Consider the following 23,973-nt stretch of genomic DNA (forward strand, 5'->3'; position numbering starts at 1 on the left):
ATTTTTTTGGGGTGCACACCCCTAGTAGTAGTTACTTTGTTTTTTAAATTTTTGCCCTACAGTTTTAGCAATATTTAAAAACCTGTAATGGAACTTATCCCTATAAAAAGCATTGGGGTGAATTCAATAAACTGGGAACAGAAAGAATTCATGAAATGTTATCTTCTCCATACACCCTGCCCAGGATGCTTTTGAGGGCTGGGAGGCCCTTGGGTGGGATGTCACACGTGGACTGCAGCAAATGTGGAATTCAGGAAAAAAACCTTGCACAAGCTCTTCTGCAAACTGTAAACGTGTGCAAGAGTGTTTATGTGGTTTTCTACATCTCCCCCCATCTTGTTGCACTACATTCTGACTCTCAAGGATATCTTTTCAGGGGGAAAGAGACGGCAGAGGGATGCAGAAAAAAGAGGAAGAGATCAGTTTGGTGAAGTCATGGAATCCAAACTTGCATATTTGCATGAAAAAGGCCTGGGAAAACATGGGGGAAATGCGGCAAGCAATCTGCCTACTTTAGAAGAGATTTGCATGGGGAGTATTCAATGACATGGGCGCGGGTTAGGACATCTGTTTAACCTCTCCATCTTATTACTGGCTGCTCTCTTAATTCAATATTAATTATATTGTGCTGAATTGCAGGCAATTCTTTCAAATTACCTCTAGGTGGTGCGAATGTGTCAATTACATGGCTACAACATTAGGTCACAGAACTCTAGCTCAGGAAACCTCCTTTGAAAAAAACTTGTCTTTCATTGTCAATGGTAGGGAGGTAGACAAAAATACAGTTGTCAGAGGCGATTGTATTTACTCAGCACAAACGAACAAACTATGAAGCAGGCCAGCACACAAAAGAGGAATTTCAGTAAAGATAGAACTGTTTGAAATATGGAAGAAATCACCCTGACTTGGATGGCCCAGACTAGTCCAATCTCATCAGATCTTGCAAGCTAAGCAGGATTGGTCCTGGTTAATACTTGGATGGGAGGCCACCAAGGCCATGGTTGCTAAGCAGAGGCAGGCAATCGCAAATGAACTCTGCTCATCTCTTGACCTGAAAAACTTGGCTGCAAATTGACAGCACTTTGGACCATATTAGAAGCCACTCAAGTGGATTATAACACAAAAAAGAGACACATAGGATACAAAAAAGGGAAACAACCCTGCATAACTATCTGATTGTGTAGATTCCTCTTTAATAGCATCATATAAAGGAGTGAATTGAGAAATACTCTAAGGATTATAAGGCAGTTGTCATTCAATGTTGTGCGGTTAATGGGTGGCTCCAAAGTGATCCCTGTGACCATGCATATGAAGATATACTGTGCCATCTTAAGCAAAGTTACATCCTTCTAAACTTCTTGACCCCTTGATATGAATGGGCCGTATCCAAGCAACCTGGTGAAAAATTATTTCGAGATTCATAATGGTCCAGAATCTATTTAGGATAGTGTATGAGCAAATAGTCCAAATGATCCCTTCTTTCTATATATCTTCATTCATACTTCTGACCATAAAAAAGAGACACATATTTACATCAGCATCAAGCTCAGTTTCTCTAGATTTCTCTTCACTGGCTGTTATCAAATTAAGATAAATACATAGCAGTTCCTGTCTGTTATAGATGCTATTTGGTGTCCAGCCACTGCATCTCTAATGCCCACTTTTGCGTATGTGAAGTAAAAGAGTGATAGTTTTCTAGGTTGGGTCCTATGGGAGACCAAGAGGAAGTCTGCCCCCCCCCTTTCTATTACATATATATGGGAACCAAAAGTAACTTACAAGATAGTTCTCCTCACCCTAATTTAGCATCACAGAAACAATTCTGTGAGGTAAGTTAGGCTGAGAGTGTGCAGATGGCCCAAGATGGCTCAGCAAATTTCCATGGCAGAATGAGAATTCAAACCTGGGTCTTCCCGATCTTGCTCTAACCACTATGGTAGGCTGACTTTCTCACACACACACACACACTCTATTCTACCCTCACTAGACTAAAACAGTAAAGGAATTCACTTGGATGATAAGCCATGGAATTTGGATCATTCTGAACAAAGGAGGACAATCCTCCTCTGGCGGGTCGGTGCGGGGGGAGGGGGAAGAAGGCTCTCTAAGAACCATACTGCATCTCTGGTGTTTGAGACTGGGGCTTACCACAGGTTTATTTCTTCCTTGCAGTTGTTTCTGACAAGTGGAATTTGGTGAGGGGCTACCAGCAAGACCCTCCTCTGTCACAGGCTTAATGTCTTCCCATTCCAGTGTAATATCACTGTCCATTAAGAAAGTTTAAAGAATTGCATATGGTACTGGCTCTATAATGAATATAGACCATTACTGAGAGGTCACTCCCGTCAAGCAATGTGCTAGAATGAGGACTCCAGCTTATGCAGCATTGTTTAATGCGCGCAGTGTTCTCATTTCAATGTAGAATACATCATAATCATCATCACATTTGATTTATATACCACCCTTCAGGATGACTTAACACCCACTCAGAGTGGTTTAAAGTATGTTATTATTATCCCCACAACAAAACACCCTGTGAGGTGGGTGACGCTGAGAGAGCTAGAAGCTGTGAGTGACCCAAGGTCACCCAGCTGGCTTCAAGTGGAGGAGTCAGGAATCAAACCCAGTTCTCCACATTAGAGTCCTGCGCTCTTAACCACTACACCAAACTGGCTTTCTACATTACTGAAGGGAGAAAGTCTGGTTGATTTTTCCTTGTCCTGCCTGGAGAAAGCACTACATTTCAAGGGACTTACTATGACTTACTTGAAATCTGTTCCCGACGTTTGCTTAGTAACAAGAAGCACTATCCGTATGAGTACTTGTTTATATGACTAAGCTTCTAATTATCTGTACCACAGAGGGGGAGCTAAAGTTAGGTAGAAACTGATCTGAAATTATTTCCAAAAGATGGCCTTACTAGGCACCATAGTGAAAATTTTCACAATGTACCTAAACAGCCATCTTTAGAGAACTGAGCTAAAGTGAGCCCTCTAATCTCTTGAATCCCTTGCCTGCTGCACCTGTTAGGGCACACAGCAAAGAAGTATCGAAGGCTTGCTGTACTCACTGGGACAATGCTTTTAGCATATAGCTGACTTCACGGTCATCTGCATTTTCCAGAAGCCTCAGGATGAAGACATTGGCCAAGCTCTGTCCTTGGTCTTCCAGCTCCTCCACCCGAAGAAGTCCTCGGGGAGCAGAGTCAAACACCTGGTATTTGTCACTGTGACAGAAAAGAAAGTCGCATAGCTAAGGTACGACTTGAAAAAATGTGACACAGAAGCAGAAGACCCTCTGGAGGGTATGAGCATTTAGGTCAAACCACACAACACTCTGGAAGGTCTATGAAGGAGCTTTCCCCAACATGCTTTTATTGATAAGCATAAGCCATGCAGGTCCAAATCTGGATGTAAGCTACATAGCAGGGTTTTAATTCTTTCCTTCTGCACCATTTATCTAACCTCATCGACTCTCCTTCCCATCAAGTGTCTATGCTTGTTTTAATTGTTTTGTATATATTTATGTGTTTTTAACTTGTTTTAATGTTTTTATTGTTTGCTGCCTTTAGTGATCCTACGTAGGGTGGAAAGGCACTCTAAACATAATTTAAAATCTCAAATGCACCCAAGAGCTGCTGTTTTGCTCGTTGGAGGAAAACATATGTAAGATCGTAAGAGTAGCCTTGCTGGACCAGATTGGTGGTCCATCTAGTCCATCATCCAGTCTCACATTGTGTCTAACCAGCTACAATGGAGGGCCACCAACAAGGCATAGAGGCCAAGGCTTTCCCCTGAAGTTGCCTCCTGGCACTGGTATTCAGAGGGTTACTGCAACTGAATGTGGAGGTTCCCTTTAGTCACCATGGCTAGTAGCCACTGACAGACCTATCCTTCGTGTAGCTGTCCAATCCCCTTATAGAACTGTCTATGCCATCACTATATCCTCTAGCAGTGAATTCCACCTCTTAATCACTTGTGGTTTACAGAAATATTTCCTTTTGTCTGTCCTGAAACTACTGAATCTACTACTTTATAAACCTCTATTGTGTCCCAGCTTAGCTGTCTCTTTTCTAAACTGAAAAGTCCCAGGCTCTTCAGCCTTTCCATACAGGAAAGGTGCTCCGACCTCCTAATCATCTTGGTTGCCCTCTTCTGTACTTTCCTCACCATTTCTATGAGCAAACTTTATGTTTTTTGATAGTACAATAAATAGCAGTAGGAGATGGGGTGAATTTGAGGTTGGGAACCTAGAGTGCATTGAGTTAATCCTCCCATACATCACACCCCCAATATGATGGGGAGGACTACTGCAATTTATCAATCACAAACACTCAAGATTCGTGGATATTCCAGCATCTCATCTCTTTTGATGCTGTACAGCTTTGTATCTAAAGGGAAAACTACATGTATTTTATTGTAATGAAACATTTTCATGCTATGTTATATTTATTGTTAATTTTGGGGGAAATAGTTGAGTATTGGAAAGGCCCTGATGGTTCTCCTGTCTCTACTGCAAAATGTTTTGGGAAAGGGGAAGTTATTTCTAAGAAGTCAGAGGAGAGCAGGGGTTGCCAGCTGTTTTTTTCTCTAAAACTCCTCCTAGCCACATTGTTTTCACTTCCACCAGTCTTCCGGACCGGTATTTACTTTATTAACATGGGTCTGGCACCCCTCAGGGTAAAAGCCACTGGAGAGGTTAGAAAGTGACCAGCAAAGGAATGGATAGGTATTCCCTTCTTCTCCAGGGCAAATCACCTTCTCCCAAGGATGTTTTGCACCAGTGAAGGGCCTTCCTCCCCACCCCCATACACTTTCGCACTTACAGTTTAAAGCACTATTTCTGAGTAGTCGGGGCGATTGCAATGGCTTTGGCTTAGCACCTGCTTCTTCTACACTGTTCCCAGCAGTTTCGATTTGGCCGCTTGTGATTCCTTTCAGACCTGCCTCAAACCCTCGGTTCAGGTTTGGGCTTACGGGGCATTGCAGTGCACATCACCATTTTAAAAAATTTTGAGCATGAGTAGTAATGTTTTAACATTACTACATCTTCTGACCGACAAGGCCCATGCCCACCCTTATGTCAACCACCCACCCCACCCCACTGTTCCCAGGGATAAGACAGGACTTCCCTTTGCGGGGGGGGGGGGGGCAAGCACACTTGTACCCAGCCCCGGTTCAGCTGAGACATGCTGAGCCGGGGCTCAGCTGGGGCGGCCACTCTCCTGCTCCACAGACCAGGAGGGCTGCAGAGCAGGAGACCGCCCCCCCCCTCAGCTGAGCCCTGGCTCAGCATGTCTCAGCTGAGTGCGCAGCAAGCCATGTCTCAGCTGAGGCAGCCACTCTCCTGTTCCGCAGGCCTCCTGGACAAAGAGCAGTACCGCATCCCATGACTAGCTTGCAAGTGTGAAACCTCTGCAAACAAGGGATGCAGACACACTTTGAAATCCGAGTGTGAAAAGTACCCAGGTTGCAGCATAATGTGTACTTTCCACTTAAGGCAAAGGATTAAAAGTATGAAAACCAAGTTCTTCTCTGTGAACTTCCACATGCTGTTTTCTTGACCCTGGAGATAAATATGCATTTCACAGAGCTGTCCTTCCCTCCCCTACAAAATAACCTGCAGGATTCCTCCACGACAAAGCAACCAGCTCTCCTTTCACCAGCTCTGGGTCATCCTTCCTCATCCTAACCTCACTCCTTGCCACATATTTCAGGAATGGATAATTTACCATTTTAAAAATTCAGAATAAGAAGGTAAAGAGATGCAAAGGTAATTAATTCTGCTATGCAGGCCCTTTGCTTACTGCTAGGTTTGCAGCATATTGATATGCTCAGCTAATAAACTGAAAGCTAAATAGTCAGGTATCCTGTAAATTCAGAAATGATCACAAATATATGTTGTGTGATCTATGTAATCATGAGAATCTTTATATACAAAGCACAGAATTTGGCAGCCTGAACTCACAGATTAGGATGCATAATCTTTCTCTACGTCAAACTCACCCAGGAATTTGCCTGCAGATCACTAGCAAATCATTGAAGAGGAACAAGTAAATTTCTCGGAAGAGTTTCTTTGTCCTGAGGGTACGCGATGTTTTGGGGCCATTCATCTGCTGTAGTTCTCCCTGCTTTAGCAGCCAACGGGAGTGAGAAATGATGGGAACAGACTAGTGAGGAAGATAAAACAATAATTAGAAGTATGGTAGAAACTGCAACCTAGCACCTTATGTTGAATAATCTGAACCCAGTACTAAGAAGAGACCACTGCTATTTGCAAGTGTCAATCCATTATGTTACACATATTTCAAAACACAATAATGGCTAATATCCAGCAGAAGTTTTTGCCATCAGAAAGAGACTTCTGGGAAGGGTGATTTATCTCAATTTCTCCCACTACTGCATACTGCCATTGTGCATGGCACTGTTATTGAAAGTCCCCTGAGTGTCAGGGGTAGTTTGGGGGGGGCATAATGGGGCTACAGCAGATAAGACAGGAAAGGCCCATGCTATGAGCTCTGTTCTGCTCAAGTTTCTTGTTTGATATAAACCAACATTTATTTTGCCTAAAATTAATGATGAGCTGTACAAAAATAGTTTGAAGACTAAAACAGCAATACCACAATTTCTACAATCCAATTAACTAAATAATAGAAAAGAAGAAAGGTTGTATGATGGGACCTGTGAAATGATAAAATAAGCAGGAGAACTCTAACCAAAATAAATAGGTTTTAAGAGAATTTTAAAAGCAAGAATAAGCTAACAAATTGTATCTATGTAGCTAGTATAGGTCAGGTAGAAATAATGATTAAAGAAAAGGCATAAAAGCTTATGGTGTTGAAAGAAAAAATCTGAACAATGCAAAGAATATGAATAAGCAGAAAGGTATAAGGAAGCCAGAGAATAAATATACTTAAAAGTCTATAACTTAGACATGCTAAACAAATAATACTCAACATAGTGAAAAGGTATCATATTTCTAAACAGAGAAAAGAAGTCAAAAAGCTGAACGAAAAGCTGAAACAAACATCCTGCAATAAGAAATCAATAAACAGAATTACAATAATTCCAATGAGATAAAATTAAAGAATGACTCAAAATTGCAAAATGGAGAATGGACTTAAGAAAACTTAAGAAGTTGATACTGACATGTTTCAGCAATAGAAAACCAAGACAAAAATGAAAAATAAATCAAGCAATATTCTAGTTAGTTTCTAACCTGCAAAGAATAAGAACCCAAATATCTTTGGTGATTTTTTGAAACAAAGAAATCATAAGAGAGGCAATGGGGACCCAGCTTACATCATTCTTTTCCATTTTATCTTCGCAACAACCCTCTTAGTTAATAGGTTAGGCTGAGTGTATGTGACTGGCCCAAGATAACCCAGCAAGATTCCATGGCAGTGTGAGGATTTGAACCTGGGTCTCTCAGATTCTAGTCTGAAATTCAAAACACTACCCTACCTTGGCTTTCATGGGGTGGCTGCTCTTGAACATTAGCAAGCAGCCAGGCCTGGGTAAGTCATGTGGTAGCAAATCACCCAGTGGTTGCTGCTGGGCTTGGGCCCAATGAATCCTCCCTCAAAGGCCAAAACAACCCTGGAAAGGGCCCTGCCCCCACCCTATGCCTTTTCCTGATAGAAACCAAATCTTGCATACTGCTGTGGCTGCCTAGCAACAGCCACTGAAAGCTACAGGTGCTCCTTTATCATTTTGGGTTTTTTAAAGTGTGTGTTGTGTGTGCAGATTTCAGATTTCTCTGCAAAACTGAGGTTTTTCTCAGTTTGTTGAAAGATCTTTTTCTCCCTCTGTCTATAGATTCAGTCTCTAGATTTAAGTCTCCACAGATCTGGCCATGTTGAGAATTAGAGAAATTGGTGAGAAATAGAGTAAGAGCAAACTGCTGTAAAAACTGAAAGATGAATATTAAGAAATTAAATAGTGGATTTGTAAAAGATCCGAATAGAAGATAACAAAAAAGAAGAAAATCAAGAAAGCAAAGTAAGATGCAATGGCAAAGGACTATACAGAGAAAAACAGATCTAATAGAAATGAGCGATGATCTATGGATGCTTTAAGAAAAATTGTGCAAAAGAAAGATGAGAAGTGAGATGGGAGACAAAGAAATTAGGATTAAGCAAAGAGCTAAAAGAGAACAAATGATGATATGAAGAAGAATAAAATGACAGTTCAAAAAAGTAAGATCATGTAGTCTAGGAGACAGCAGAGGAAATAAAAGAGGAAACAAACTTATAATTAAAAAAATTAAAGACCAGATGAAATTTACCCTATAGCTTGTGTAAAGTGAAAGTGCATGAGCAAAGAAGGAATAAGAATGATGGAAACAAAAGATAAATGAGCAGAAGCAGAATTAAAAGAGTAAAACAGTGAAACAAAGGCATCAACATTATGTACTGTAGATGCAAGAGACAAAAGATCAGTCAAAGGAGCAGAAAAGGGATTGCTGCAAAACTGGAAATGATGAAGAGAGTAGGTGGAGAAGAACCAAACAAGAGAGTAATTGAAATTCAATTATCATCAGAAAGGAGGCAAGGAATGTCAGAAAACTCAAGAAGAGGACAGCACGAAATCAACAGTGTGGCTGGTTGAGTGAATAACAACTAAAGGAAAAAGCCAGAGCACCAAAGTGTCAAAAGACAATAAAGTAAAGTGCAATCGTATTAAAAGTAGAGATTTAATCCTGTGTCTGTGAAAGAAAAAGTAAACGAAGTGAACAAATTACTGTGAACTGAGGCCTTATTTGCAAAAGAACAGCTATTCAATAAGACATGTAAAAAGAAAAAAAGATAAATACGAAACAGGAATTTTCAAAGCACAAAGCACAGCAAGAAGACGACGACGATGAAAACTCACAGGGCATCAGAGAATAACATTGTCAAGGCAAATACATTTAGACACCTCTCCAATAATCATAGGAATTTAAGTCATAATCATATGCCACTGACACCTGATGAACACTTTAAGCCACTGATTTGGAGAGACTGACAAACTGTTTTTATTTGAAAACCTAGTGGTATAGAGTTGTAATAAAAATGCACTATAGATTGCTTAAGATGAATGGAGGTGAAATTCAGCAATATCAAAAGAAGGGACATTCCTGGCAGTAATGCCCTGGATTCAGTTTGCTTTAATCCCACATCAAAGCAAATGGGACGTAAGACATTACTGGTGTGGGCTAAAGGGTCTCAGCCAATTAGGGAAAGGAAACAGGAAGCTATTTATTTTCTTTTGCCTTCTTCTCAGCAGGCATTTTACCACAGTGACTGACCCACCCTCCCTCCCAAGATACAGTGGGGGACGAGCTGGTCACCATTATGGGGACGAGCAGGATTGTTTGGGGATTGGCAATGGTATATCTCCCTTTTTTTGCCTGTTCCTTGCTGTCTCTGGGTTGGGAGTCATTTCAGATAGACCTGGTTGAAATACTGATTAGGCCATAACTAGTTGGTAGGAATAGGGTGGGTTGGTCAAGGTAGGCAGGGTTAATCAGCAAACATCAAGGTGGCATCACGGTGATAGGTGTGTGTGTTCGGAACAGGCCATCACATGCCGTGCAGCTGGGTGGTGCTGTGAAGGAGCGCCCTGAGAGCTGAGCGGCATTTCTTGAACATGGTAGGTGAAGCTGCGCCAAGAGGGGAGGCAGATGTAGCTGGGCACCTCTTGGCACAGAATGGCTGTGCAGGCTGGATAAGGCTGGCAATAACTGCTGGCTGAGTTTGGAGCCAGGGTGGACCTGCCTGGTGGACGCCCCAAGCGTTTACCTTGCGCAGCCCATCCTTAAAATGATTGGCTTATTTAAATAAGCAATGATGTAGATTAGACATTTAAATGGATTTAAATAAATAAACAAAACTAGTTGAACCCACACTCAGTTGTCTTAGTCTTCATTGTCTTGTATCGTATTTAGGGGTGCCAGGGCAAATGGGAGAAAGATGCAAGTACATAGAAATGGATCTGATTAATGTTCCCTCAAAATTAGCAGGATTAAAAGGTGCCACTGAACTCAAATCCTGCTATTCTACTGCAGACCAACATGGCTACTCACCTAAAACTATCCTCAAAATGAGCTTATGTCAACTTGAAATAATTCCTTTTGGTAAAATGCTGTATTAGAGATGTCTTAAATAGGCTTAGAAGGATGTAACAATATTTAGGACTGTGCTGTTAATGTTCTTTATGTTATAAAAAATTTGCCATGGTTCAGCCAAGCATTAGGGATTGTGTTATCTGCTATATAAACTAAAAAACTTTGGTTGTACTAATCAAAGTGAACTAAGTGAACAATCTTTTATACAAACTGAGCAACGGCACAAAGAAAATGTACTACTGCAGGCTTCTTTGATCTGATACCAAATTAACAATGCAATCCTATGCAGAGTTACTCCAGACTAAACTAAGTTAATTCAAAAGGCTTAGATTGGAGTAACTCTGCACAGGTTCACACTGACAGTTATTTTAATGAGATAATTATGGGGAAAGTTTATTGTTACATAATTTCCCACTATGTTAGATGTCAGTATGCTCTCCACAAGATTTGCCAGACCATACTTATACCTTGATCTTAAATTCCAACTTCTTCTGGATGCTGATCATCTGTTCTGTACGACTCATCTTCCTAACACCTTCATTGCATGCCTTCACCACCTAGGAGAGGAGAGAGAGAGAAACTGGATTTTCTACAGCAAGATCACTCCATGTCTCAAGCTGTTGATATAGCTCAGAACTCAAGCCACATTTTGTAAAGATAATCAAGCCATTTTGTCCATGGTATAGGAAAATGACAGACCACATGCTGTCAGAGCAAAGGTAGGATACTATTTGATTACATCTTGTAAATTTTTATTTCACACTTCCTTTGAGGAGTTCACAGCAGTGTGTATAGTTCTCCCTTCCCTATTTTACCTGTGCAACCCTAAGAAGCAGATAAGGCAGGGAGCATGTGATGGGCCCAAGATCACCCAGTGAGTTTCACTGTCAGAGAGGGGATATGAAAATGGGTCTCTCAGATCCTAATCTGACACTGGCTCTTTAACAAACAAGCAACCTCCTCCACAGTTTGTATCCAGATAGTATGGGCTTCATAACACCTAGTGTGCCTTATGGGCAGTGACTGACCTTGAATAGAGGATATCACAAGTTGGCTTAGGTACAGCTAGTAGCCTCTCCTGATGCCAAAACATGTTTTGGTACCCAGACACCATATTCTGCCCCTCTATTTGCAGTTGTCCAAACTGCATTCTTCAGACTCAGAGCAGCTGTCTGATAAGACAGATATAAATCTGTCCAGTGAACAGTATCATCCTCCCCTCCCACCCACCTGCCTAGGCTACAAGCCCCTGAGAGGCTGAGTGATCCGTGTGTGTGTGTGTGTGTGTGTGTGAGGGGACTTGAACCCACATTTAGGGAATCCTAGCCCTTTTAAACCTGAGTAGATTTTCTGCCTCCAGAGAAATCTACTTTGTGCTTGTTTTTGGTTCTCTGCTTAGTTTCTGTAACACCATAGCCTTGCTCTGTATTTATTCCCATATGCCTTTGTGTTCTTACATGAAAGGAATGTTTTCTAGTTACATTAAGAATTTTTTTCTTTTAAAGATCTCTCATAATGTGAGTAAACTGGTCACCAATTTACGGCCTTTGGGATCCAAAACAGATTCCAAAGGGTTGGAATTTTGGCAGCTAGCAAAAAAATGACTGTTCAATGTTCATCAAAACTTTGCTAGTCAGGAATCTGGCTCTATCCATCTCTAACGACAAGTTCTTTATCCTTACCCAAAATATACAGTGGGGCAGCCAGTAGGGATGCGTGCTTCAGTATTTCTGGTTTTAAAATATACCCTAAAAATACCTTATCAGTACTTTCTGGGTATATTTGGGAATATATCTGAGATTCTCATGTATATATTGGTATTCTGATCCTGATTATTCCTGAAAATATTCGAGAATAACCATGACTGGCATTGTAAAGGTCACAGGCAGCAGCTTGTTTTTCTTGGTTTCAGAGGTTTCCTGGGCAAAAAGGGAGGAGGGAGGGAGGCATCTCTCACAGGCAAATGGTATTGCACAGGGGGAGCTCTGCTGTACGTCTAATCACAGCAAAATTTCTCACAGCCCGCAGAAATGCTGGACTGGCTGCAGGCAGCTTTGGGGGAAGTTTCTTTTGGAGTGCATATTTTTGCCCTTTCAGGTCTGTCAGTGCCTTACTTATGCTTCCAGGTTGGTTCTGCTGGGATTCTCTGGTTTTGTTGGGGCTTTGGTGGTTCTTTTTGCATTGGGAGGCTTTTGGGAAGTGGTTGCCCTTGTGTGTTTGGCTAAGGGTTCTTTGCCAATACATTCTTCTCACCCATAGGAAACAACTGGAAGTATCTCGGGGCATCTTCTTCAGGGGCCTGTAGAACTGGACCCCTTGACCCAATCTACTTGAATTTGGGGAGTCATCAGTGGACAGGCAGTATCTGCTCTGCTGTAATTTTGGTGTGATTTGAATGAAAAAGAGGCACTCCAGTCCCCTGGAAAGATTGCCTCATAAGGAATAATAGACTTGGTTAATTTCAGAATCCCCCCAAGACATGGATCCAAATATCAAACCACTATGGGAGGATCCGAGTATCAGGAATATTGATATTTATGGCTTTCCTGATAAACATCTTAAAACATCTTTTTTTTTTAGCGCACACACCTAGCAGCCCATACATAGATGATAAACAAACATCACTTATTCCATTGTGCATGCTCAGAACCCTCCCAGAAACTGAACTCAAAATAAGCTGATGCTCTCATTATAGGTGTCTCATGACCCAGGCAGTTTTGAGAAAGGAAAATAAGTTTGCACTCCTGGATGAAATTTGACCTACTAACAGTTTGATTCTGATGGCAGCTAATTAAACTATTGCTCTCCATGGATTCCATCACCTTCAAGCGTCTGACAAAAGGTTTTGTACTCAGGTATTTTTCCTCCAACTGCCCTCCCACTAGATATTGCAAATGTACATAGCAATGCCTCTTCAGTCTATCACTGGAATAGTTTGCTCTAAGGATACAAAGAGCTGATAACTGTACAAAGAGATTAACTGTATAATAGTAATACCTTGACTACTTTCCTGGTTTTATTTCATTAAGATTAATGGAATTGCACCAGAAAAGCATATGAAAATCTTCAGCATTTTGACAAATGTTAGGTGGCTCAAACTTACTGTTTCCAGTTCCTTGTGTGCTTCAAGGGCAGTGATTTCCCGTTCAGACTTTTCTTCTACTTTCTTCAGAATATTCTGTACAAGAAGCAGGCAGGGTTTTGTTAACTTCCACATCTTCAGCATCTACTTGGTACTATAAATGTTTTGAGCAATTACAGTATTTCTGTTTAATAGCTGAAAATAGGTTCCAAGCATTTTAAAGAATGTTGATAGTCATTTACCTGAATATTTTTTACTCGTGATTACAATCCAGGTAGTTTTTCCAAATAATACCGTATTCAATTCACAGTTACTGAGTATCTTTATGAAACAGTAGGCTGATAATGTCACTGAATAAGTTCTATGTGTGTGCATGGGTAAGAAAGGAGACAGAGGTTAACAGTGTCTTCCTCTTCCCACTTTAAACTATTAGATTATTGACTCTGGTTATTTGTTTCCCCTCCCAAACATGTTCCTCAGTGACTTTTCCCTCCGTTTCAGTACATGAAAAGATGAGGGAGAGGGGATGGGGAGACACAACAGCACCTGGTCCTGCCATACCACAGGCCTGATCCTAATTGAGCCCTCATGGCATTTTTAAATTGCCTGTGTTAAGCTTTAAAATGGCACTGGTATCCCTAGATCGGACTTGGAAACATTGTCATGTCTAGTTTGCCCCTTAGCTAGCTTGCCATAGGGCCTTGTGGAGTGAGCCATGAGTGATTGCCAGATAAAGATGTTATACCTGAACCAGCAGCTTCAGTCTAGTGATCCTCTGAAAAGGCAAAATCAAGAAGGATGAGAAGGGCAGGCCTTTGCACTTGGGATCCAGCTCCAACTGTGAGATCACCTCCCGAAAAGCTGGCTTGTCCTGGCTGACAACAGAGACAGATGGAGAGGGTTTTTTATGTTCTTGTGTTTTAAACCCATGTGAGTAGGTAACATGCTCCATTTGGTTCTCTATACTATGGTACTATGTACCTCAGACATGGTATTTGGCGATATTCTATCCGAGAATTGTGGAAAAAATATTTATTAACACTAAGTGAATTTTAGTTTAAGGTTGGGGTCTATTTATAGTATTAGGGGATGGAAAAATAGGTTTTTAATGTGCAAGTCAGAGTAATGGTTTCACATGTGTACCACATACAGACTTAGCAGCATATGCTGTGTGTGTGGGTGTGCGTGAATGGAGCATGTGTCCAAGTAGATGAGTCAGAGAGGCATAATTATACATCTTTACACAGTTAGATTATTGTGGTAAGGTGAAATACATATAGTCATAAGAGCAAGGCCTTCCATAAAGTGATTTAACTAAGCTAGACCTAGCTGGAAATAGCAGGATGAAAAACTCATCTGGCAGAGAAGGGAAGCTGAGGTCTGTCAGTGTCATTGAAAGTGTGAATTCAGTGCTGTAGAAAAGCAGCTCACAATCCTTTTATTCGTGCTTTAACAAAATTCATAGTATTGGGTTCCTAACTGAAAACAAGGACACCCGTATGAGGGAGATTTCTATTTATAAGCAGTGTACAATGGGTGAAAAAAATCAATTTTCAAATTATCACAACTCCTAGGATCTGCCCCATTACATTATTTTCTGTCCGCTATATGGGGTGCCCAGAAATAAATTTCTGGCTGGTATTCTATCTGCCATAAACACATATCTTGAATCTGAGAAGATTGTGTTCCTATTATCAGATAATGATACTTACATATCCTACAGAGTCTCTCAGTTTGCCCTTGCGGCCAAGAAGGTTAGATCTAGGGCGGCACTGACTGGGGCAGTTTCATGATCTTTTGGTCGGGATAGTCTATTTTATTTTTTAAACTGTTTTAAACTAATTTTACAACTAGATTCTAAAGTTTTTATTAGCTATTGTATCTTATGGTTTTGTAAATTTGCAATGGCCAATAGTCAAATACAATAAAATTCTGATTCTTTCACAACTCCTAAGATGATCCCTATGGCACGCCTGAGGAGGGCGGGGTTTGGGGAAGGGATAGGGTTGCCAGGTCCCCTTACCATCCCAGGAGGGTGAGACCTGGCATTCACCTTTTGAGATCCCTTGCGTGCATGCAAAGTGCATGCATGCTCCCTACGTGGCACAGCCCCTGTGAAGGGTGGGAGCATGCCCACCACTGGGCACAATGATGTCACTTCCGGAAGTGATGTCATCACACCTGTGGGAAGCGTATATGCTGCATGCTGGCCTGGGAGGTTTTTTGCCTCCTGGGCCTGTTTCTAAGGGCCTTTTCCCCCTGCTGGCCAGGTAAGCAGCAGCAGAGGTCAGAGGCTGGGAGCGGGGGATCATCTGCCCCCATCAGGGGACTGGCAGCCCTAGGAAGGGAGAGACTTCAGCAGGATATAATGCCATATAGTTCACCCTCCAAAGCAGTCATTTTCTCCAGGAACTGATGACTGTGGTCTGGATGGATGTGAGCACTTCTCAGGAGACTAACAGGATAGAAATCTAATATATACAAATGAGACTAGATTTTACCGTATGCAGTAACTACTACTAGGGTTGGCACCCCCCTTACATTCAAGCTGGGATGAAGAGTGGCATCCAGACGGGGATGTCGTTGTTCTTTCTTTGCATGAACGCTCTAGAGGACTTCTGGTGACATCACTTCCAGTTTAAAACAGGAGTGATGGGTTCTCAAAAATAACACTTTGGCCCGCTAAGCCCACATTACTTCCACTTTAAACTGGTAGTGACATCATTGGAAGGCCCATGGCACACACACACTCACCATTTTGCCACATGCTCCGGGGCTCCAGCCAGCCTCCCAACACTTCCCCACTGCTAGTCAGATGATCAGGGGTGGACAACACTAACTACTACTCGGACTGACTTTTTCCAGTATGTCCAGATGGGTTCCTGAACTTGCTCTTTCTACTGTGTAAGAAATGCAGGGTTTTTTTTATCTGGATACTTGAATTACAGGTACCATTGTTTTCTATACCTTATTAACAGACCCTTTTATGGGTGGCAACTGCCTGACACCTTACATGTGGAAGGGGTCACATCACCATTGACAAACAATTCTAAGTTTCAAGGTATGAAATGATCATCTACTTTTCCTTCCAATAACATGGTCAGGAAAAATGTAACCGCGTGCCCTAAAGTAATTTCAGTACTTTGAATCTTCCCTGAACTCCCTTTAATGAGCTATAGATTCCACTCTTCTGCAATGGAGGGATGTATTTTTACTGCCATGTTCTCTGACCTGCAGATTTAATCAACATATAGCTCATTAACCCCTTTCTTCATTCTCTCCACTACACCTCCAGGTAGAGTAATAACGTTGTTGAAAGCCTGGCTTGAGAGCAGCACAATGAGGCCATCACTACCATCAACAGCAACAAGGAAGACCTTCTAGCTTTGTCCTGACAGGCAATATTGCCATTTTTCTTTCAGGATCTCACTAGCTTTACAGTGGAATCCTAAATCGAGTTACACCCTTCCCTAAGCCACTGAAGTCAATGGGCTTAGAATGTTACAATGCTATTTAGGATTGTACTGTTAGGAATTCAAAAGCCACTGAACAATGGGGGGATCCCATTTGCAGCAGAAGTGCTGAACTCTGTAAGTTGTGCATTTTGTCGTGTATTTTTAATTTTTGAGAAACAAAATCTTAATACATTGCTAGATTAAATTTGGATGTCTCAAAAATAAATGATTCTTGAAAAGAGTTCATGTCTATTTTTCAATTGTGCTAAACAGAACAGTGTTGTACAGTGGTTAAAATGTTGAGCTAAGATCTGGGAGACCTCCATTCTCCCATGAAGCTTGCTGGGTAACCTTCAGCTAGTCATAGACACAGTGTGCAATGAACTTGGGAAGGGGGCTCAAATTAGCATAAATTCCCTAGTCCGCCGAGTCTTAAAAAAAACCTGCCTATAAGCACTTATCTATAAAGAATGCTGATCCAACTGCCTACCATTGAGCTGCATATCTATCTAGAATGAATGGGACAGAAAGGCAGCATATCTACCTAGAATGAATGGGACAGAAAGGTGAAGAGAAAGAGAGAGAGTGAATATCCAGCATTCATAATTCAGCTTTATTGCCTAGAATCACTCTCTAAAGTCCATTGTTATAGGCACTGAATTGGTTTAAAGATTTATTTCTCCTCCCCTGGGGATAGTGTAACTCTGAAAGAATAATGCTAGAAATGACAAGTGCATTTGCACCATTTGCATTCCTGCCTTTGTCTCATGCAGTTCTGGAAAGCAGACTATGAGGTGCCAGATGAATGGCCACTTTTGAGATTGTCAGAAATTACACATTATCATAAATTTTCCTAATGAGGTCTAGAATATTAAAGAAAAGAGAGGAATTAGTTATGATTTTCATTAATTTCTGAGTGCACATCCCTATTTTCTTAGAAGAAAAACAAAATGTCCAAAATAAAAGTTAAAATAGTGGAAAATATTTGCTAATTTCCAAGATCTGTGCTCAAGAAAGCAGCAAATGTTTTTCAGCTTTCATGATCCTTTTTCTTAAAAGTTTGGAAAAGATCATTACTTCCTCACCAAATCATTAATAAGCCATCCTGGTTACTGGGTAGAAGGGCAGGGTATAAATGCAATAAACAATTAATAAATTGCAATCCATTTGTAGAAAATACATTGTATTTGTAGAAAACCAGATTTTCTGAGCCAGTTCAACTGTTTTTGTTGGCAAGGTATAATGGCAAACTGTGGCTTTCAAGGCTTAAATGTATCCATTACTGTCATAGATCAAAATAATGCTGAACTATTGTCTTTATTGTAATAAATTTTGCCTATTGATTATGAAGGGTTCAAATGAGACAGAAAAAATGGAACTGTGCAAATAAACTACCTGTAATTTAAAGTAGAGTTACACCCTTCTAAATCCATTGAATTCAGTGGGCTTTGAACAGTTTCATAGAGGGCCGTTTCCACACGGCTTACCGCTGCTCGTAAAACCCGGAAGATCGCGCAAAAACGCAGAAGATCGCGTTTTCTCGTGAGAGATTTGCGCGACACCACGTGACATCGCGCAAATCTCGCACGAGAAAATGCGATCTTCCGCGTTTTTTGCGCGATCTTCCAGGTTGTTACGAGCAGCGGTAAGCCGTGTGGAAACAGCCATGCCTAGGATGGCACTATAAAGCTCTTAGTACATTGCTGGTGCAGGCATATGCATGTTTACTCAGAAGTAAGTCCCACTGTGCTCAATAGGGATTGCTCACAGGAATGTCTGTACAGAATAGCAGCATTTATCTTGTATCTGTTCCCACTTAGAGTACAAACAAGAGGAATGGAAGCAAGCTGACAACTCAACATAAAAAAGTATTTCCTGCAGCATAAGCAGAATTTAAGCAGATGCATAGTTCAGATTGCGCATGTCATATGTACACTGAAGCACATCGAAAACAACACTGCCCTGTCAAAAGCCATTCCAATTGAGCTGAACTACAACTATGGATAATTTCCTGACATGCTCCTTTTGGCAATCATGGATTCAGTCATAGTTATCTGCACAGCACACTATGCACGTGATGCTTGGATGTAACCCCTTAATGTAGTACATTGTAAAAACTGCACAGAGCAAGCTAAGGGACAGAAATAGCGCAGCACGGGATTTGTGTATGCATTATAATATACTTTGGGAGGAAAATAAGTGATTACATTTTAGTGAGAGTAAGTTACCCCTATGTGCTAAACCTTGTTTAAGTATACAGTTGTTATCAAACATTCACCAGCTGATTGATTTTAGCAAGCAAGTCATGCTTAGATCATTACTCACAGAAGTTGCTTGTAAGCTCTCTCCTGGTATGTCTGGTTGGAGACATAGGTTACATACACTGAGAAATGGTTAGTATGCTGGTAGACAATATCACAGACATCTGATATCACAATGTTCTCTTCTACCCGCTTCTCAAGGTCCAAGAGGAAACTAAATGAAAAACCCAGAATTAATCACATATTATCTGCATCCAAAAGAGGAAAAAACTAAGTAGCCATGTTAGTCCATTAGAAAAAAATGCAAAACTAATAGTGGAGTAATATCTCTTATCAAGACCAACCCAAATGCTCACTAGCTTGTGACTTCATTGATTCTAATACCTATTGTTATTGAGTGTCTGAAATAGCTCTAGTAAAAACAGAAAAGCAACGCAAAATAAAGTTTAAAGGAACAACTTCATGTTTAAACTTTTGCTTGACTTCTTTTTATGTTGTAAACTACAGATCTTGACACTATCATTCTTGTTTGTGCTTACTGGCAGTGATGAAATTCTTATGTCTTTCACTATAATTAGAAACATGGTGTATTTTATCGAAACAGAAACTTCATTAATTGATACCGACTATTAAAATCTCAGGAAATATACCATCACAGTATAATCCAAGTTATAAATGCTGAGACAAATCTAGTTACTTCCACTGTGTGTACTAGTTGAATGGAAGAGGTCTCGTTGATTAGGGTTTTCTCAGAATGAGACATGCTACTTTCTTGGGGGGGACATGAAAAATTTAATGGGGATTACAAGTGTTGGAATTTACTGAGGAAATTTCAGTATTCCATTTTCTGAGATCTGACTAATTAAAGATAAATTTGTAGCAATATCTTTTCTGAAGTAAAACTTCATCCCCCCTCCCTTTCCATGAAGATGGGGCAAAGAAAGAAGGTATATGTGGCTTAAAAGTGTCTCATGTCAATGAAGAGAGGGCAGCTTTTTATATGTATAAGTGTGAAAGGAAATGTGAAAATATGTACATGTGCATGAGTGACTGGTGTGTATGACAGGAAATCTGGGAGATACATGGAATGAAAGTCAGGAAATCTGCAGCTTGGCTCTAATAGAAATTGGATCTGCACTGAGCAGGAATTAATTTAATCCTTTATCAAATCACAAAAGGTAAATGTAAAACATACATTAATAAATATGATTTCAAAATGTGTGTTTTGCACATTTCTTACTATGCTAGTTTGAAGAGGGTCAAGCTTCCCACCAAAATTTGAGATACAAAAAATGGGTACAAAAATCTGAAAAATCAGGTTGCTGCCATATTAGTGCTATTACACTGTGTATTACACTGTACTGCCATTGATTCCCCGTGGCACAAGATTAGTGCCCAGTGGAGATTTCTTTCCAAAGGGGAATGAGTAGTATGGAAAATGCTCTGCAACTGATGCTGGATCAAAGAACTCATCCTCTTTACATCCTGTGGTGGCAGTCCAGAGAAAAGTCATCTTCCCTCTGGACTGCCTCAAGTCTTGCTCCCCCTTCCATCTAGCTTGCGTGGTTTTCATATGTGGCTGCTCGAGTTCAAAAGAAAAGATTGTGTAAACTGTATAGGACTTGACAACAGAGTTGTTTCATGGTGGTTGTTGTGGGTTTTCCGGGCTGTATTGCCGTGGTCTTGGCATTGTTGTTCCTGACGTTTCGCCAGCAGCTGTGGCTGGCATCTTCAGAGGTGTAGCACCAAAAGACAGAGATCTCTCAGTGTCACAGTGTGGAAAAGATGTTGGCAGGTCATTTATATCTACTCAGGAGGGGTGGGGTTGAGCTGAGTCATCCTGTAAGAGTTTCCCAGGGTGTGAAATGCTAATGGCGGGAGGCTTCACTGTATCCTGAGGAGGTTCTTTTGCATATGGATTGGTGCTTGATGTGCTAATCTTCTCTGCAGGGCTATTGTCGGGTATAAAGTGTTTTGTTAGCCTGGTGTTTTTCAGAACTGGAAACCATGCTCTGTTCATTCTTAAGGTTTCTTCTTTCCTGTTGAAGTTTTGCTTATGCTTGTGAATTTCAATGGCTTCCCTGTGCAGTCTGACAAAGTAGTTGGAAGTGTTGTCCAGTATTTTGGTGTCCTGGAATAAGATACTGTGCCCTGTTTGAGTTAGGCTATGTTCAGCCACTGCTGATTTTTCAGGTTGTCCAAGTCTGCAGTGTCTTTCATGTTCTTTTATTCTTGTCTGGATGCTACGCTTTGTGGTCCCGATGTAAACTTGTCCACAGCTGCAGGGTATACGGTATACTCCTGCAGAGGTGAGGAGGTCTCTACTGTCTTTTGCTGATCGTAGCATCTGTTGTATTTTTCGGGTGGGTCTGAATACTGCTTGAAGGTTATGCTTTTTCATAAGCTTTCCCATCTGATCAGTAATTCCTTTGATATATGGCAAAAACACGTTTCCTGTAGGAGACTGTTTTTCCATGGTTGTTTGATTCATCCTGGGTTTGATTGCTCTTCGGATTTCATTTCTGGAGTAGCCATTTGCCTGAAATGCGTGGTTTAGATGATTAATTTCCTCATTGAGAAAGTGTGGCTCACATATCCGTCTTGCACGATCCACTAATGTTTTCATTATGCCTCTATTCTGTCGGGGGTGGTGATTGGAGTTTTTGTGTAAGTACTGATCAGTGTGAGTTGGTTTCCTGTAGACCTTGTGACCTAACTGAAAGTTTGCTTTGCGGATGACCAAGGTATCCAGAAATGGGAGTTTTCCTCGATTTCTTTCTCCATTGTAAATTGTACGTTCAGGTGGATGTTGTTGAGATGATCGGTACTTACACAAAAACTCCAATCACCACCCCCGACAGAAAACAGGCATAATGAAAACATTAGTGGATCGTGCAAGACAGATATGTGAGCCACACTTTCTCAAGGCTGAACGTAGCCTAACCCAAACAGGGTTTGGGTTATCTTAACCCAGTATCTTATTCCAGTATCTTATTCCAGGACACCAAAATACTGGACAACACTTCCAACTACTTTGTCAGACTGCACAGGGAAGCCATTGAAATTCACAAGCATAAGCAAAACTTCAACAGGAAAGAAGAAACCTTTAGAATGAACAGAGCATGGTTTCCAGTTCTGAAAAACACCAGGCTAACAAAACACTCTATACCCAACAATAGCCCTGCAGAGAAGATTAGCACATCAAGCACCAATCCATATGCAAAAGAACCTCCTCAGGATACAGTGAAGCCTCCCGCCATTAGCATTCCACACCCTGGGAAACTCTTACAGGATGACTCAGCTCAACCCCACCCCTCCTGAGTAGATATAAATGACCTGCCAACATCTTTTCCACACTGTGACACTGAGAGATCTCTGTCTTTTGGTGCTACACCTCTGAAGATGCCAGCCACAGCTGCTGGTGAAACGTCAGGAACAACAATGCCAAGACCACAGCAATACAGCCCGGAAAACCCACAACAACCATTGTTCTCTGGCCGTGAAAGCCTTCGACAATACAGAGTTGTTTCAGTGTGGCACTCATGGATAATGGTATATTTCTCCATGAAATTAATGCAGGAAAGCTACATAAAAAAGATAATCTAGGCAGCCAGAAGATAAGCACAGTCCACTATTACATGACTCCAGGGACAGCAAGAAAGAAAAGGTGGAGAAGTATTTCATTCTCACTTATAATAATGGTTTAAAAGATTTACCGCTCACTGACTGCCATGACATCCAGGACATTGGAGAACAGGATGTGAGCCTCTGAGGGATGCAGAATCTTTTTTAATCTCTCGTTTTCCATGAAATGATATATCAGCAGATTTAGGCTCTTGTAGTATGAAGCTTCTGAAGTGACCAATTCAAACATGGCCTGCAAAATCCCAAAATTCCATGTGAAGACACTGAACGCATCAGATATTGTCACCTGTTTACTTCTAGCAGTGTGTGAACATTTCCAATTTTGTATAATTTCTGTATCACCACTTTAGGTAGTCCATACAGACCAAAGAAAATTGAAAGTACATGCAACAAGTGGCATATCTTAAAAGGCTTATCTATTACTAGCTGTAAAAAGAGAGCCTAATAAACTATTTTATAACATATGGTTTATATACTGCTCTTCAGGACAACTTAACACCCTCTCAGAGTGATTTACAAAGTATGTTATTCCCACAACAATCACCCTGTGATAGGGCTGCCATTCCCCCGCCTGGGGCAGGGGATCCCCTGCTCCCACCCTTCCTTCCCCCATGCCCACTTACTCGGCCTGCAGGGGGCATGCTCCCGCAGCCACAGTGGCCCAAATTGCACCCTGCAGTGCCCCCAATGGGCCCACTTTTGGCTGAATTGTGCAGCTCGGAAAGCGCCCTTTGGCCCGCATGGCCACCTTTGACGTGTGTGATGACGTTACTTCACGGAAGTGATGTCATCACACAAGCCGGGAGCAAGTGCGTGCTGCATGCATGAAGAAAAAGACCCAGGACAAGGCAGGATAAGTGCCAGGCTCCCAATCTTCCGCCGGGAGAGTCAAGGGAACTGGCAACCCTATCCTGTGAGGTGGGTAGGGCTGAGAGAGCTCTAGAACAGCTGTGACTGACCCAAGGTCACCTGGATGCAATATCTACATTTTAGAAACTACTGTCCTGATCCAACAAGGAAAATTCGTACAGTGGATGCAGATGCTCTTTCAATCTTACTGAACTTGAAGGATGTACAATTGATTTGAATGGGAATGTGCATCTAAATAACTCTTTCCACCAGGCCTGCAAAACAGAGATGTTCTGTCAGGCATACGGTGATTGAGGCGAGCATTCCCCTCCCCTAATCGGCCTCCCACTGGAAGGAGATATGATCCCCCCTGGTCTGTGAACATCAGGCAGCTTCCCACCCACCCCATGGGTTTTTGTACACAGAGCAATTGTGCAATAAGAATGCCACGTTTTTATTGAACTGTTTTATCTATTATGCTACCTGTTTTATATTCCTACTGTGATCCCCTCTGAGCCTGGTTGTCAGGGAGAGCGGAATACAAATATAGTAATAATAATAAAATAAACTCATA

The 23,973-nt window shown here is 41.3% G+C and overlaps 1 protein-coding gene across 3 annotated transcripts in view; it reads right to left on the reverse strand.

The window, feature by feature from the left end:
* Window positions 1-23,973, reverse strand: part of NGEF (neuronal guanine nucleotide exchange factor) — a 91,370-nt gene that overhangs the window by 8,957 nt on the left and 58,440 nt on the right. For all 3 annotated transcript variants that reach the window (XM_054983256.1, XM_054983255.1, XM_054983257.1), the window contains 7 exons: window positions 22,622-22,782; window positions 18,970-19,119; window positions 13,935-14,064; window positions 13,211-13,285; window positions 10,575-10,664; window positions 6,006-6,169; window positions 3,071-3,226 (listed from right to left, as the gene is read on the reverse strand). In XM_054983256.1, the coding sequence (XP_054839231.1) occupies window positions 3,071-3,226; window positions 6,006-6,169; window positions 10,575-10,664; window positions 13,211-13,285; window positions 13,935-14,064; window positions 18,970-19,119; window positions 22,622-22,782 (926 nt within the window). The remainder of the gene's footprint in view (window positions 1-3,070; window positions 3,227-6,005; window positions 6,170-10,574; window positions 10,665-13,210; window positions 13,286-13,934; window positions 14,065-18,969; window positions 19,120-22,621; window positions 22,783-23,973) is intronic.

This window comes from Eublepharis macularius, chromosome 6 (genome assembly GCF_028583425.1).
Source record: "Eublepharis macularius isolate TG4126 chromosome 6, MPM_Emac_v1.0, whole genome shotgun sequence".
NCBI lineage: Eukaryota > Metazoa > Chordata > Lepidosauria > Squamata > Eublepharidae > Eublepharis > Eublepharis macularius.